Here is a 16,309-nt window from a genome sequence, read left to right as displayed (position 1 = left end):
GACGGAGTGTAGCCAGACATGCAACAAACTCATAGCGTTATCTTTACTACGTGGAGAAACAAAGGGAATGAACACGAGAAGTATTTTTAAATGTAGATAATAAATATCATTTGCACAGTCTATATTTTTCGGTTGATTTCTTTTCGTATTATTCATTTTTAAAATAATATAAGCTATAAAACTATTTATTACAAAGCTACAAAATTATATATAGCAAATTCACATTTTGCAAGCTATGTTAAAATAGAGGATTAAAAATATTAACTGCTCGGTGTCTTTTTCATTTTGCCATTACATTTATCCTTAAAAAAAGTAATAGCTTGTTTAATATATGTCTTTATTAATTCATATAAATACTTCTTATGTTGTAAGAGAGTGACTAAACTACATACATTATTTTATTAGATACTTTAGTACAAGTCATGTTGACACCGAGCAGGTATCTTATTTTATCAAACTCAAAATCATGTTCTTTAAGTGCCGCAGATTATTTTCATATAAAAAAAGTATTAAAATATTATAATGGCGGTCAAAATTCCTAAGACATCAATGGATTGTCTACCAGTTAATCGTTTCGACAATGCAGAGTTAAATTAATGATGGTAGTTGAAATAACTGAATACAACGTAAATATACAAACGTGTACTAGCAATGCATAAAAATAATATTTTCTAATTTATAATGTTGGATAATTTACAATATTTATTATATCCATACATTAAAAGTCAGATAATTTCATCAAGAATATAGATCTTAAATTAAACAGAATGCCAATAATAATAAATAACTGGTATAAGCAGCGGTAGAGGACTGAGATTTGGGATCCTAGGTCGCAGGTTCGTTTCCCGGGATGTAATCTTATACAACGCACTGTGGTTGGGCTAAAACGTCCTCTGTATACCATAATGTGGTATTATGTGTCGTTAAACGTACTGTGATCGTCAAACTGTCTACCAAGCGTGGGCATTATAATATACCTCGTAGACATCATTGAGGGAGAAAGGGACTAATATATAGCTACTTCCGCTATGTACCAGTAGTCGTGCAATGAAGTACACCGCCCGCCAGCCCGCTGATAAATGCGCATGCGGCAAACAATGCAAATTACACAACTACCACCGTTAATTCACTCAACACGTGTTTCACCCCTCCACGGGGCATCCACGGGGTCGGTGTAATTTTACTCCTGAGGATGGACTTCCGCAAAGTAACGCCTGAATCTATTAGATAACATTGAAGGAGGCCTGTATCTTACAGTGGGCGTGTATATGCTAATATGATGACGACGACGACAAGCAAATGTATAATAAAAATTATTAAAAGTTGTCAAAGGATCGATATATAACGATAGATATTATAAAATCATAGATAAATAGATGAAATAAACATGTTACTGGTTTACAATGACGGTGTTACGAAAAAAGACTAAATTTTAATTACTAAAACATAGTCGGGAGGGATAACTAGTTTATGAAATAGACACCGGTTGATGAATGCCCTAGAAACGTTCAATATAGCCGCCCATACAGCACATCCGTTCAGAAATTAGTCTTATGAGAGACGACTAATTGGCGCATACTCCGCCGGCCGACTTACTCTAGTTCCGTTCATTAGCACATTGTCTGCTGGCAAATTGCATTGTTTAGGCAAAGTTGTTAGAGAACTACAGGAGCTTCATATGAACGTATGGAGGCGAGCTGAAATTGTTAAAGTATGAAATATCGGTGGCATTTCTACTGTAGTGTCATCTTAATGTGTTACATACAAAGATAATTGTAAAAACTTTAAAAGGGTAATTAAATGGCTTTTATATCGTATCCAAAAATCAATGGTTTCATAAAAATTATAAATAACATTTTTGTTTTTAAAGTTCGGATTCCTACAAATCAAAATTAATCATTGTTCAGTATTTGTTCCTGCATTTTACCGCAAGAAAGTATTGGCCAGTCGCGTTTTTAAAAAGAAAAAACTTTTTAAAATTTTTCAGAATGACCAATTTATAGAGAGATTATTGGAAATATGTTTTAAAACTTTTTGTTGGTAAATGAGCTTAACATTATACTTATTAAAGCTTTTACACATGTATGAACAATAACTTTTTTCGAAAAAGTACACGTTATTTGGTTACCTCGACTTAAAACTTTTAGAAATGCCCAAATGACATGATTCCAAAAAAAAATTTGGCCTGAGTATGTTTTTTTGATTTGATATAATAATTAAAATGTAATACCAAGGCTACGTTATTTTTTTTCTAACGTTAATTAAAAAAATTAAGTAATTTATTAATCTAATAATAGGACAAAAATACCACCATAGTGGGTCTCCAACAATGAACTGTAAATTTTTCAAGATATTTAATGATTTTATTTTGACCTGGCCGGTGTTCGCCCGTTTTAGTTATAAATTATCAATTCGTATTTCAAAGCGAACTGTCAAACGCGCAAAGATAATAGCGAACTGTCAAATGCGCAAACTGTCAATAGTTATAATATTTAATGAGATTTTTAAATTTTGTATGCAACTGTCTTTTTTTAAACGGTTTTACGAGGGTCAAACTGAAAGTTCTTAGAAAATCAAAAAATAAGCATTCTAGCAAGTTATTAGTTTTATTATAACTATTCAAAATAGCGTCCATTTACATCAATACATCGCTGCATTCGATGGAACCATTGAGAAAAGCACCTTGCCCACTCGGCCTTAGGGGTCTCTTCGACGGCGTTTTGAAACGCAGCCACTGCTTCTTCGGCGTCCATAAAATGTTTTCCTCGAAGTTTTTCTTTTATTTTCGGGAATAAATAAAAATCGCAGGGTGCGAGGTAGGGGCTATACGGCGGGTGACCCAGTAATTCCACGTCTGAGGTCGCCAAATAGTCGATCGTTTGCCTGGCGGTGTGCGTCGAGGCATTGTCGTGATGAAGGAGGATCCTGCTGCGAGGTCGTTTCTCTCGAACTTTTTCCAAGACAAGTGGCAAATAGTTGTTAGTGTACCACTCTGCATTAACCGTTTTCTGATCCTCTAAGACAACTGTCGCGTAATGACCTGTCTTTCCGAAGAACGAGGCCACCATCTTTTTTCCAACACTTCGACCTCTCTTCACTTTAGTTGGCAACTCTTCGGAAGGAAACACCCACTGAGCAGACTGTCTTTTGGTTTCCGGATCATAACAGTAAATCCAGCTTTCGTCACCCGTTAGTATGTCGAACACAGCATTTGAGTCACCTCCGTTAAATTTTTGGATCATTTCTCGGCACCAATCAACACGGCGGAATTTTTGAGCCTCGGTCAAATTATGCGGTATCCAGCGGGCACAAAGCTTCCTGACCGCTAAATGTTCATGGAGGATTTTGTGCACTTGACTCATACCTATGCCTAGACTTGTCCGAATCTGCTGATAGGTCACTCTTTTGTCAGTCTCTATCATACGCCGCACAACACTGATATTGTCTTCAGTCGTCGCTGTAGAAGGCCGTCCCTCACGCAAATCATCGGTGAGATTAGTTCGACCACGTTTGAATTCATTAAACCAGTTGTAAACTGTGGCACGAGATGGGGCTTCATCGTGAAAAGCCAATCGAAGTCTATCATAACTTTCTTGTCGACTTATATGACATCGAAAGTCATAAAAAATCATTGCACGAAAATTTTCTCGGCTTAAATTCATTCTGACGTGCACAGACAATTTTCAATTTGCCGCCAAATCGTAAAACAAATGACAAATGAATGAAATGTATACTCAATATTATTGGTAAAGAGTTCTATTTTCAAAATTTAAACTTATTTTTTTAATATAATGCTTTTAAGTTGCCAGTTCTAAAAACTTTCAGTTTGGCCCTCGTATTTAGTTCGACCCGTACAGAATTTGTTTATTTGAGTCAAAATTAGAAATTGAAATTTAAGCACCTTCCCGTTGTCGGATTGATCTGAAATTTGGTACACACGTTTAATTTAGATGACAATACAATATAATAAAATCAATAACATTATAAATCTAAGATGGCCGCCGACACAAAATGTCGGATAACATATTTTTCCTTAACCCCCTCAATATGGGTATCATATGATAGGGCTAGTAAAACACCATGATTATGTCAAAATTTAAAATTCAATATGGACGCCGTTCTAATATGGCGGACTAGGTACATATTTTTCCACAACCACCACAATATGGGTATCAAAAAACCGTTTAACTTAAAAGTTTTTTAAAAGTATTTATTTTTTTCATGAGCTAGACGAATTATTAGGAAGTACATATAAAAAAATATGAATGAAATTGGTAATCATTCTGACGCCATAGGGGAAATATCGATTTATTTCCAATAGCATCTATTATTTAAACACACGATACGTAATTTTAGTATGTACTAGTTGGCATATGTACTGTTTATTAACTTTGTTATAGCCGTCACCATCTTACTCTATAAGATATAAATAATTAAATGATTACATTATTATATAAGACATTCAAATATTATCGTTTCGCCACAGACGTCAACTGCAAGGCATAGGTCTCGCCCAAAGACGTCTATGAGTGAATATACCACAATCAACACGCTTGGCAGGCGTGTTAGCGATCGCAGTGTGGTATTATAGTACGTATAGGTCGCTGCTACCCATCGTCTGGAAACTTGTTTGTGAGCAGTGGCAATCCTATATATTTAATGCACAAAATATGAATTATATAGAAGACTAATACCAGTATCAAACCCGCGAATTACGATCTTAAGTCTCAGTCCTTCACCGCTGGGGTACTATTACTTACTTACAACATTCAAATACATACAAAAAACAAATAAAATCAAATTAAAATCGTATTACCACGTGCGGAAGTAAAATTTTTAATTATACGTTAATGCGTTTGTATATATGTGTGACTTATGTTTATATATTACTGTGGAATATTGAAGTTATTACACTACAATTTTATAGTACACGGTGTTAAAACGTCACGTAAGTATAAAGCGCAGGAATCATTTAACGTAAAGTGAACTGCTCTGTTAATTTACGACCGAATTCTGGTAGTTATGTGGCGTGAATCCATCAACGTCAAAGCGCATTGCAGGTTTCGAGCCCAACGAGAGCAATGGATTTCTTGCATATTTAAAACATTAATATATACTCTGTGATAAAAAAGGTGAAATCGGCATTTAAAACTCTCTAGCATTAGGAAGATATATTTTTTCTAGGTTGGTAGGAATATCTATAAATTTTGCCGAGCGTCTGTTTGAAAAACGTTGGCATATCATTTGAATACACATAACATCCTTCAATCCATTCTGAAGGATGTTATATTGGTCGATGTCATATTGTATTGGTTCTTCGCAATTTTTTGCTTAACACTCGACTGATATCGTTCCGCAACCAACGTATTCGTCTGATGTGGCTCCGTGTGATTTGATATGAAGAGATTGTAAATGATTTGGAAGAATTTACTTATTTTTAACAAACACACGTTACTTTTTGGTAATAGTATTATAACCTTTACGTCTTATTAATATTGGTGTACACGATATTAGCACTTGAAACAACACAAGCGTACCTTTCTTAAGGCTCCATAAAATTAGTAAACCTTTGCAGGTAATTGCGTGCGCTATTATATTACAATTCCTTGTAACGCTTCAAAATTAAGAAGTATTAAAAAAGGATTTTATCTTCATCGTTTCAGCCCAGGGACCTTTGCAGCTGGAACTAGGCCTATGCCATAAATTTCTAACAGAACCGTTTGGAAGCGGTCTACATCCAGCGTCTTTCAAGAATCTAATAAGGCTATCTGTCCAATTTGTGAGTGAACGTTCTACTCTTGTAATAAAATCAAAAATATTTCAGCCATGGTACATCTACAGCTGGACGTAAGCCTACTCTATGAATTTCTACAAGGACTGGTTGGAAAGAGTCTTCATCGAGGGTCTTCCAACGATTTTAACGAGTTCGTCTGTCCTTCATGTGAGTGGACGTCTTAGGGTGCGCTATGTGGCTGCCCTCTGCCACTCTAAAGTCAAAGGCAAAACAGCTTTGTTATACGAGATCATTCGTCAATTTAAAACTAAGTATACGTTATATCATAACTCGCCACCTACTAAGAAGAACAAATAAAAAACTCAATGGAATTAGTTTTTTTTTTTCATCTAAACATTTCGCTGAGCCATGTCGATTACATTCGTTCGTCTACGGATTTTTACATCCCTAATTCTATCAGGTAGAAAATTTCCGGGCACCGTCTTCATGGTTCGTTGGACGACTATGAGCTTGCTAATGAGGCTTGAAGTGACAAACCGCCTTCAGTGCCGTAAGTTATTACTGGTAACACACATTGGTCGTAAACCTTAGTCTAAAGACACTGATAGATATCGGACAAGAAAATGTTTCGTAGTTTCCCGAACGTTGTCGAGTTAAATTCGAATATTGATTTTTTCTTAAAAAATATCTGTATAGGGTAATAAATTAAGTTATAACTTAGAAATTATTTGCTTTACTGTTAAAAAGAAAGTTTGTCAGAGTGATAAAAAACAACTGAGTTTGTCGTGGCTTCTCTTCAGGCTGCGTGTGGAAATTTTGTAGATTAACTTGTATTTTAAATTTAACGTTACTTTACTTATAATATTTCTTAGTGAAAAATAAAATAAATACATAATTATATTACATAATTAAATAATTTATGGTGTACTTACTTTTAAAATTTTAGAAATAAACAATTAATATACCCAGGCAACTGGCTATGGGCTCACTAAAGCTCTTTAGGCTTCAACTGATAACGATCTAACTTATGTTTACATTCTCACGATGACATCATCGGTGGCCAACTTAGATTAGCTTGGTTGATTTAACTTACCGCGAGACACTCGGGCATGTTGTCTAGAGCACGTTTTAAATTATGTGCATCCGGTACGACAATGCTATCGGTCGAGACAATTAGCCGTGTGCCGTGCCACTCATTTGGGATGTTTCTATACCTAGATATCCTTGGCATACCATGTGTATAAAAAAACAAAAAAAAAATAGAGAAAAATACCCGAAGGATAGGCACGAAGTAAACGGAGGCAGTGCCTGTGAAGTTTTGCAACTATTATGTCAACATGTTCCTATAGTGATATATATCCATATAGTCCTTACAACCGTACCGAAAAAAGAAATATATTTATAGCAGGGCTAAGTCTAAATACAAGTGAATATATGTTAGAAATATACTTACTTGTTGTACAATACTATATCGGGCAACCATATGTGTTCAGAAGGTACGTACAACTCCTTAACGCCACCATACTCGTTGGGATCCCACTTGAACTTATGATCCTCCCATTCCTAAAACATGATGTAATGTATATTTCGCTTTTATTTTAATATCCTAGAAAATGTTCAAAAATATTTTATAGCTATAATTAGAATAAAATTATAAAGAACGCTTATACACGAAAGGTTATTATACTGTAAATGTCTAAATGGAAGCCGGCAAAACTTGACAATTATGTGCTCAGCTCTGGGCTATTTCAATATTTATCAAATACCCATTTATTTATTTTTTTAATAAAATTCGTAGAACTATTGAGTTTTGTTCATCTATCCTGCAAAAGCATGCAGCATTTATAATCCGAACAGATGACAGTATCAACGTATTGACGTTGTGTGTTTATTCAAAATGCGATAGACTATATCTTCTATTGAGAAGATATGGTCTATCGCATTTTGAATAAACAATTTGTGAATTTCATTTTGAATAAGTTCGAATTTATATATTATATGGATTTATTTTAGTTCTGTTCTTTTTTGTTAAAAATTTGCATTACTCTTTTGAATTCTATAAGATAGATGAAGATAAAAGTATTTATAAAGTAAAACATTAAAATCACGTTTTCTGCCAAAAATTGTAATAGTTTTTATCAACTTACATGTTCCAACCAAACGTTTGTGGTCAATATCTGATCTTTAAGATTCTGAAACAAAGAAAAAAACAACATTAAAATTCATTCCGAGCAACACTAACTGTCACTTTTGGGGAACTTTCTCGAACATCCCCCAACGCAGGACCATCGATTCTTGTCTCTTGGACGAAAGCCAAGAGCTTCTCCTTACTCATCAAAACGAATGTACCCATCGTAAATAGTGTCACGTACGTAGAATATCAAAACGCTTTTATTAGGTCGTATAATAGGGGTGAATAAAAATATACGACTAGGGGATGTATTGTGACAAAAATTATTCTTATTTCAAGTTTATTTTGAGGTAACTTTATCGATATTATACATATTTCTAGACAGTTTTTTTTACTATTTTTTGCCTGATTTTTTGCCTTATAGCGTTTTCACTGCTGGTGTCTAGACTACTAAAGGAGCTTAGATATGTCCAAAAAGCGAGCTTCATGTAGTTCCTTAAAGTTTGCACCTTTAAAGGTCCGCATGAAAATCAAAAGCAAGAACTAAATAAAGGGCCGGGTAACGCTCGACCTCATGAACACAAATGTTATAAAATATCAAGTCAATTATCGATGTAATTTAATTAATAAAGAAAAAAGTAAAATTACAAATAAAAATTGTTAATAAAGAAAATAAAATAAAAGAGAGACTGTAATAAGGTGAAGTGTGAAAGATCAAATTGTGAAGAATGAAAGGAGAAAGATAAATAAACATACTGAAAAAAAAAAATTAATCCGATATTGTAACATTCCTGCCCCACACTAAGTAAGGATAACAAGAGAACTCCAAAAAAAATTGGGGTCACAAAAGAAAAAAGATTCGAGCGTTTCAAGATAAGTAAGTCCGGCTCAGCCATTCATAAGTTGGCTTCTGCTAAGAGCGTATGCTCCCATTTCTAAGTATAGAGAGACATTAGTTAATTATTAAAGTCGATATACCTTTAAGTTAAAGATTTAAGACAATTTTAAGTGTTTAGAACCAAAAGCAGAACCTTCGGAATTTTTTGGTTTTAGAAAATACTTTCTCCGTTTTTTGAGCTATGTTTATGTTGTACAAAACTTGTGAGTCTATACGTTGTAACCGCTGTTCGAAACTCAAATTGTTTGACAGATAAGGATTTTATATTTTTTATTTATTGCTTACACTCAATTTTTCCTTGAAAAATATAAATCATATAGATTCTTTTTAACAATTGTAGCAAATATTATCATCATTATTTTAAACTTAGGATGCCTACTGCTGGTCTATAGTGCACGTTGTAGGTGAAAGTTCTTTGCTGCTTTTAACAGTTTGTGGTCCCCACTCTAGATCCTTATGGCCCCAATGGACAGATAAAATATAAAATATAAGAATTTTCCTCTGTTAAGAAAAATTCAAATTTTTCAGGTTTGTAAATAAAAAATAAACGTAAAACTGTAACATATAATAGTCATTTCATTAAAAATAAATTTGACACCTCTCAATTATATTTGCATATAAAAGGTATAGTTATTGCACATTTAATTTAATTTCTTTAACTTTATAGTTATGAAAGCAATTGTTTTTTTTTCTTGACGGTGTGATAAAATATAAATAATTAATTCTGAAAAAGAAGGTAAGTAAAGATTAGTGTGTTTTTAAGTATATATATGTAGAGTATTACACATCGAAATTGTGACAAGTTAATGAGTGAAGCAATTACGGGGTCTGTCTACCCCAATAGGGATAAAAGCGAAATCTTATGTCGTTGTTTACGATTCACTTCCTACATTAAGTGGGGTCACAGTGTAGTAAAAACAGCATGGCGCGGGGGACAATAATAAAATCGAGCCAGTCCGTGCAATTCAGGCGTGGAGCGTTTGCGAACATTTAAAATAGCTTACGTGGCAACTGCATTGCAATTAAGAGAACCAGGGGCGGCTTGTTAATTTTTTATACGTTTTCATTGGCGTTTTGTGACTATGGTTGTACTGAAATAGTATGAAACACGTTGTACTACACTATCCATGTTGAATTATTATACTGTTGAGCAAAAAGATGTATGATAGTGCATAAAATTAAACAAAACCCTGCCTAACAGTACCTTAGACTGTGTAAATATATTCAGGTAACACTATAAATACAGTTGAGACATAGTTGTAAGTATATATCATACGTGCTAACATATTATAAACAACGTGGTAAGGAAAAGCTAACATAGTACAGTTTCGGCGATATATTGCACATCGACCTTTGGAAAGAGACAATCGGCTAATTTCGGCTTCGTAGAGCTTTATCTCTGTCGCACGAAATACAACAACTGACAAAACGTCACATAGGTAGTGTGGGATAGTATTTTACGAAGCCGAAATTAACCGATTGTCTCTTTCCAAAGGTTAATATTTATTGCCGGGTGCTGTATGCTAAATGTCACTTATTGTGTAAAAGAAAGACATGCATGTATTATTATAACAGGTTGGAAAATAATAAACCAAACAAAAGACTGTAAGCATGTGGATAGTAATTATAATTATTAAAGTAGTGCGAAAAAACAAAAGAATTATTACCAGCCCACAAACCTGCTGTCAGTTCAACATAGTACTTTTGTCATGGCCCTCTTTTTTAAGGGACCTTTTGTATTTCCCCTATCATGGGTGGGCAGGGACAGTTTTTGGGAGTAATATGTTTTTTCAAATTCGATTTGTATTTTAACCCTTATCAGTTTTAATGTTACATATTATTCCTTATTTTATTCATCACAAACTCTTGAATAACTTTTCGTACTTTATTTCCTTCATGCATCGACTCTCTTCCGTGGCGTTCCCTCCAAAATACTACATGTTACAATTTTGATTTATTTTGTTTTTATTTCTTTACATTTTGGTTTTACTTTGCTTTTACTTTACATTTAATTTAACTTTCTTATTTACTTTTTAATCCTATATTACAATTTTGTAATGAATCTTTCTTTTACTATTTAGTGACCGCATTTTTAACATTATATTTCTAATTTATTCCTTCTGATAATTTCTCCTGTGAACTTCTTGCAGAATTCTGAGAACGTCCGGCGATTCTCCCCGTTGTTCACTAGCGTGGCGATGTTTCCTTCCTAAATCCTTTGGTGCAGCCGAAACTGGCAACCTGTTCGTTCCGCGCCAAATACGAGACAACATAGTATTTACCACCTAAAGCAACTATGAAAACGCTTTTACATCTATGACTATATACAAGGAAATAAATGTCAAGTAAGCTTGAGTTAATGTAGCTGTAATCCTAGATAAAGTTTTTGGTATACGTTTAGATTTGAACATAATTTAAGTAGTATTCAATATTGTAACACAATGGGTCCCTTCCGAACGTACACGAATAAATAGTTAATTAAAGAATAATAATTAAATAATAACCTTTTTTAATCGATTTACTGTTGCTCTGATTTTCATTTTCCAATATTAATTTATTTGTTTATCTGGCGCGTGTTGACTGTCATTGAAATTGCACTTAATCCTGTACTTTTCAAAATGAATTTTTAATTTTATTGGTAATGTTTTATGAATAAAATAAAAGCACGAATCTTTAAAAAAACTAACATTACTCCAAAAGTTTATAATGACTAAAGTAGAATTTACTTATAGAATTGAAATTAATATTTTGCGAATAAAAATGTGTTTCAATTTTTTTTATTACCATCTATAAGTCATAATTAGTCTGAGAATAACTGTATTAGTATTCTCCTTCTCCCTCTTTTCACCCAATAGACGTCCCTGGAAGGCTTTTCCAAATGTCACCGCGATGGCCTGCGCTGTCCGCATTCAGCGACTTTCCGCGACCTTATCTATGTCATGGGTTACCTAATGGGTAGCCTACCTACACCGCGTCTACCCATATTTATGTCTTTTGATAATGAGGTTACATTGTACTTTTTCTAATATACGTTTTCATGTAAAAACTGACAAATTTGTTACTTGTTTTCTTCTGAAATATTCCGGAAAATAGTTGAAAGTAAACAACAATAAAACTAACAAGATATACTGGTTAAATATAACTTTATTTTTATAACCTCTACTAAAAAAGGGTACAATATATCTCAGACAAATTTATCAGCAGAAATCTTTAAATGTCTCTTCTAAATACACTAATTGCATTTAGCTGGAGAACACATTTAGTACAAAACAGGAAAGTCTGAATTCCAAAAAGATTAAACTACAGTTTGTGAGTAGCGGTATTTAAAATGTAGCGACGTGTGTTTACCTCTTTTTTGTAACTCTCCCCCGACACTATCTAAATTACGAAAGAAATGATCGACAAAAAAATCTTACCATTGCACTAATGTAAGAAAAAAACGCAATAAGAAAAATGAATACCAAATTCACACTTTACATTTATTTTTATATATATATATGTGTGTGTGTATAAATAATGTACATATACATATATTATAAAACTGATGAAGCGGTTCAAGCAACAACTGACTCTTCTTTGTACCGTCAGTTGGTTGTTACAGCAACAAGACTTACGAATATTCAGCCACGTGACGCCAAAGTTGATATAAGCTCGCATTTAGAAAAAAGAAACATTGTCGCAATATTATAATTATTGGTACATCCTTCGTTATCTACGAAATAAGTTTATTACTTACATTTCTAGTGGTGAAATTGGACAGTTGAAGCTCATTTTACGGTGAATAAAACATAAACAAACTTTAACTCGAGTCTCTTATAGGAGGCTTTACGGGTAACGATTAAAATACACAGTCCAGTTGCGAATTTTAACCCCTTTCGCCACGTGTTTAGCGTTCCGACAGCGACCAAAACCTTTGCGGTGATGCGTACGGAATTCGTAACCGTAAAGTTTTAACGTAAATGATAATGCGAAGGGTGTGATAACGAGTGTACTTGAATTTATGAAACTTTTACTTGTGTTAGGTCTAATAGACGTCTTTTGAATTAGTACCTGCCTTTTCGTGGTAAAGATGAGGACTCTTCTATGGGTTCAGAAGAGAATTCTTCGGGATGTTCAAGATACTCTGCCCCTGGGGGGAGAACAGGGTTATGAGGGATTCCTATATCTAAATTCACAGCTTATTTTTATTATTTACACTGACTCGCGATATGCGTTGTTCACGCTTCTACTGAAACCCTCAAGTATCACGATAGTTTAAGATCATTTTGATCCATCGTTTGCCTCAGCCGCTAAGGCGAGGTGGAGTTTAAGTATCGAAGTTTCCGAAGGCACCATTTCCAGTAGAGTAATGCCATTCTCCGGAGAATGGTCACGACGCGCGCTCTTGTGCTGACGGCGACATTTTAAAGCGGAATCTATTTGTCGATATCGATCATTTTTATAAACCAAAAACTACCTCGTACACATTTACAGGTCTATATTTGTCTCTACCATTTTTTTCCGATAGAGTTAGTGCTGTTAGTCACGGAGGCTTTTACAGGTTCATCGGAACAGAGTTCATGTAACGGTTCCGTGACCTGTGTACGGTTTGAAGATCAGCGAGGACTCTGGAACCCAAGGTAGGATACTGATCCCACTTCTGATCAACCTCGTCTCCGCGAGGACACGCATCAGTTTGTACATAGTGTGATGTCTGGTTTGGTCTCCGTACAGGTTTGTGTGTGCGTTGTGAGGACGCTGGTAGCTTATGCCTATGTATGTCAAACAGTAATGTAACTTTATCAATAAAAAAGTTTGTAGGTAGGATCATGTATATCTGGCTACCGGTATATTATAGCGCAACAGACGAAACCCATCTCAAACTAGTTCACTACAAGTAAGCGTATTTTTAGACTAATAATTATAGGTTTTAGCAATTACTAGTTATTTCGTGATATTTTGAATTACTTTATGAAAAGTTGCCGTGAATAGGAATCGCATAAAAATCTTTTTAGTTGTATTACGAAAACATTTTTCAAAGCTATTAGTAAGGTTTTTATGCGGTCGCTATAAATTGTGAAAAATATATTTAACAGTAATAAACTTAATTGGCCTTATCTTTTACGTATGGCGCATGAACTATAAAAGAAGACCTTGTGAAATAGTATTATAATTTGTTTGGTTAAAATAAATCTGATTACAGATTTATAAGATGGAGTAAGAAGCAATAGAAGGTAAAGTACAATAGGTAGCCAACTATAAAATTAATTAAAGCGCTTAAAAAATCATAACGTTTAAACAACAAGTAAAGCATGTCAGCGCTTTAAAGCGTAAAGCGTCTGTCGCCTCGTTAGAAGGTTTAACACAAACAAGGTTTAATTAGAGAAGAGTTCGCGAGTTGTGAATTCACAGAGGACTCTGTGAATACTAAATTTAATCAGCGGTCATTGCTTGTTACTTTGTAGGTGTTACTTGTTTATTAAATTCAACACTTAAATATAATTGCATGCTTATTTTTATACGTATATAAAGTATTAAATAAAAACATCATTTATATTCTATGTAATGTTTATAATTACGTCTAAATTTAGCCAGTCCATCCGAAGTCAATAGCATCTTCAGTCTTTTATTTGTGGTTATTTTTTCTATCTAATATACATTCGGAATAAAACAAGATACTATATGCATTTATATGTCGAATACACACGTAGATCCGATACATATGATGCAAATGGATGTAACAAAAAATATAGCAATAGTTATACACAAAAATACAAAGTATGCGAACAGGTATTGATTACAATATAGAATTAAAATTAAGATAATTGAAGAAGCGTGCACGTTCGATGAAGCGTTCATCCGTCACTTCCTGCTGGCGCTTCCAGTTCTCTTGCTTTAGTTTTTAGTTGCAGTTTTATTAAGGTCTTTCCATCTCGATGGAAAGAGTACATGAGATCACTTACCTTCCTATTTGCTTTGCACCACTAAACGTTCCACTGAGTCTAAATTACGGATAAAATGTTCAAATAACTTGAGAATCCGTATTTACACACTCGTCGATAACCTCTCCTTTATGTTGAGATCATTCGACATCGAAAATTTGGTTCGGTGCACCGTCCACGGAATTCTGAGCATCCGTCTCCGCCACAGTTCTTGGACGTCAATTTTCCGATAATCCAGAATCGTCAACGTTCAGATCTCAGTTCGGTTTCGTAAGTTTTTATAGATCAGGCTTTTCTCGAGTTAAACTTTTGTGTTTCTAGTTATTCTATAATATTCTCTACAGATTTTTATGTTTTGTTTTATTTTATTAATTATAAATTAGCAAAATATAAAAATAGAGATATTAGTTAATAGTAATTGAATGTGAAGAAGTATAATAAAAAATGCTAATACGTTTTGCTATTTCATAAATATTTTCTTTTTTTTTTCTTAAACACGTTTATGTTAGCAGTCTTATTTTTTTATGATTTCGTATAATTCCTAATAATATTTTCATAAAATACTCACTAAAAAACAGACTCAATAAACGGTTCTGCCCAGTCTAGGGCACATAAGGATCCATTTTATTGATTGCCTTATTTTAAGTTGAATATTGCCATTATAGAGAAACTTAGCAATGTTTTTCATGAGGTAAACTAACAATCACTACGATTAAGTTATTGCGTAGTGGTAGAGCATTAAAGAACTGACACTTGTGAGCGTTCGTCGCGCGTTTGATAACCGGAATACGATTTTCAGTTCACACTTTGTGCATTAATTACATATAATTGCCACTGCTCACGAAAAAGTTTCCAGAAGATCGAAAGCAGCCTCTTCTGCGTACCATAACACCACACTGCGATCGCCAAACTGCTCACCAAGCGAGCGATTATTGTATATTCCCTTTTTAAATATTTTTGAAATAGGCCTGTGCATTGCTGAAACAACGACGTCCTTGTTATAGCACATCGCATTTCTTTATCACATGGTGTGCCGTTTTTAAGAAGAAAAATATACTCGTATATATTTAATAAAAATAGGTAGTAATGTTGGCAATAAAAAGGGCACACAAAGAAAAATATATATGTATTTAATTAATTAAGGGTAGTGGGCAGAAGGCCTGGTCTAATTTTGCACCGCAGTTCGGTACTCCCCTGATGGTGGTGGTAGCCAGCTGCACGATCTCCCAGGACTGGTAAGGCGGCAGCAAGTCGAGAGCAGGGAGCGCCGGTAGGTAGCAGGATGTGATGGTTCCGATGAAAGTTGATATGAATTTCAACAGTGTAAATGTCGCAGCATAAGGCTTGCAGCATAAAACTTGCAGCATAAAAGTCGCAGTCTAAAACTCGCAGTGTAAAGGTAGCAAGATGTGATGGTTCCGGTGAAAGTTGATATGAATTTCAACAGTGTAAAACTTGCAGTGTAAAACTTGCAGTCTAAAAGTCGCAGTCTAAAACTTGCACCTGTGAATTAATGTCACAGTTATGATATACATATATAAATATGTGTACAATTTGCTCCGCTGACAGTAAACCCGGAGATGGCTTGCGATGATGGAAGGGCAGAAACCGAAAGCAGTTGATGT

At 34.2% G+C, this 16,309-nt stretch overlaps 1 protein-coding gene across 1 annotated transcript in view; it reads right to left on the bottom strand.

Moving 5' to 3' along the window:
- The window catches only part of nAChRalpha2 (nicotinic acetylcholine receptor alpha2), a 32,536-nt gene that overhangs the window by 13,629 nt on the left and 2,598 nt on the right, over positions 1-16,309 (bottom strand). The window contains exons 2-3 of the mRNA XM_068766372.1: positions 7,882-7,926; positions 7,188-7,297 (exon numbers count right to left, since the gene is read on the bottom strand). Coding sequence (XP_068622473.1) covers positions 7,188-7,297; positions 7,882-7,926 — 155 coding nt within the window. The remainder of the gene's footprint in view (positions 1-7,187; positions 7,298-7,881; positions 7,927-16,309) is intronic.

This window comes from Battus philenor, unplaced genomic scaffold, assembly GCF_028537555.1.
Source record: "Battus philenor isolate CCGP_79_NKW_IND1 unplaced genomic scaffold, ilBatPhil1.0.hap1 SCAF_21, whole genome shotgun sequence".
Taxonomy (NCBI): Eukaryota; Metazoa; Arthropoda; class Insecta; order Lepidoptera; family Papilionidae; genus Battus; species Battus philenor.
The sequence above is the reverse complement of the archived record's forward strand: the minus strand, read 5'-3'. Positions and strand labels throughout refer to the sequence as shown.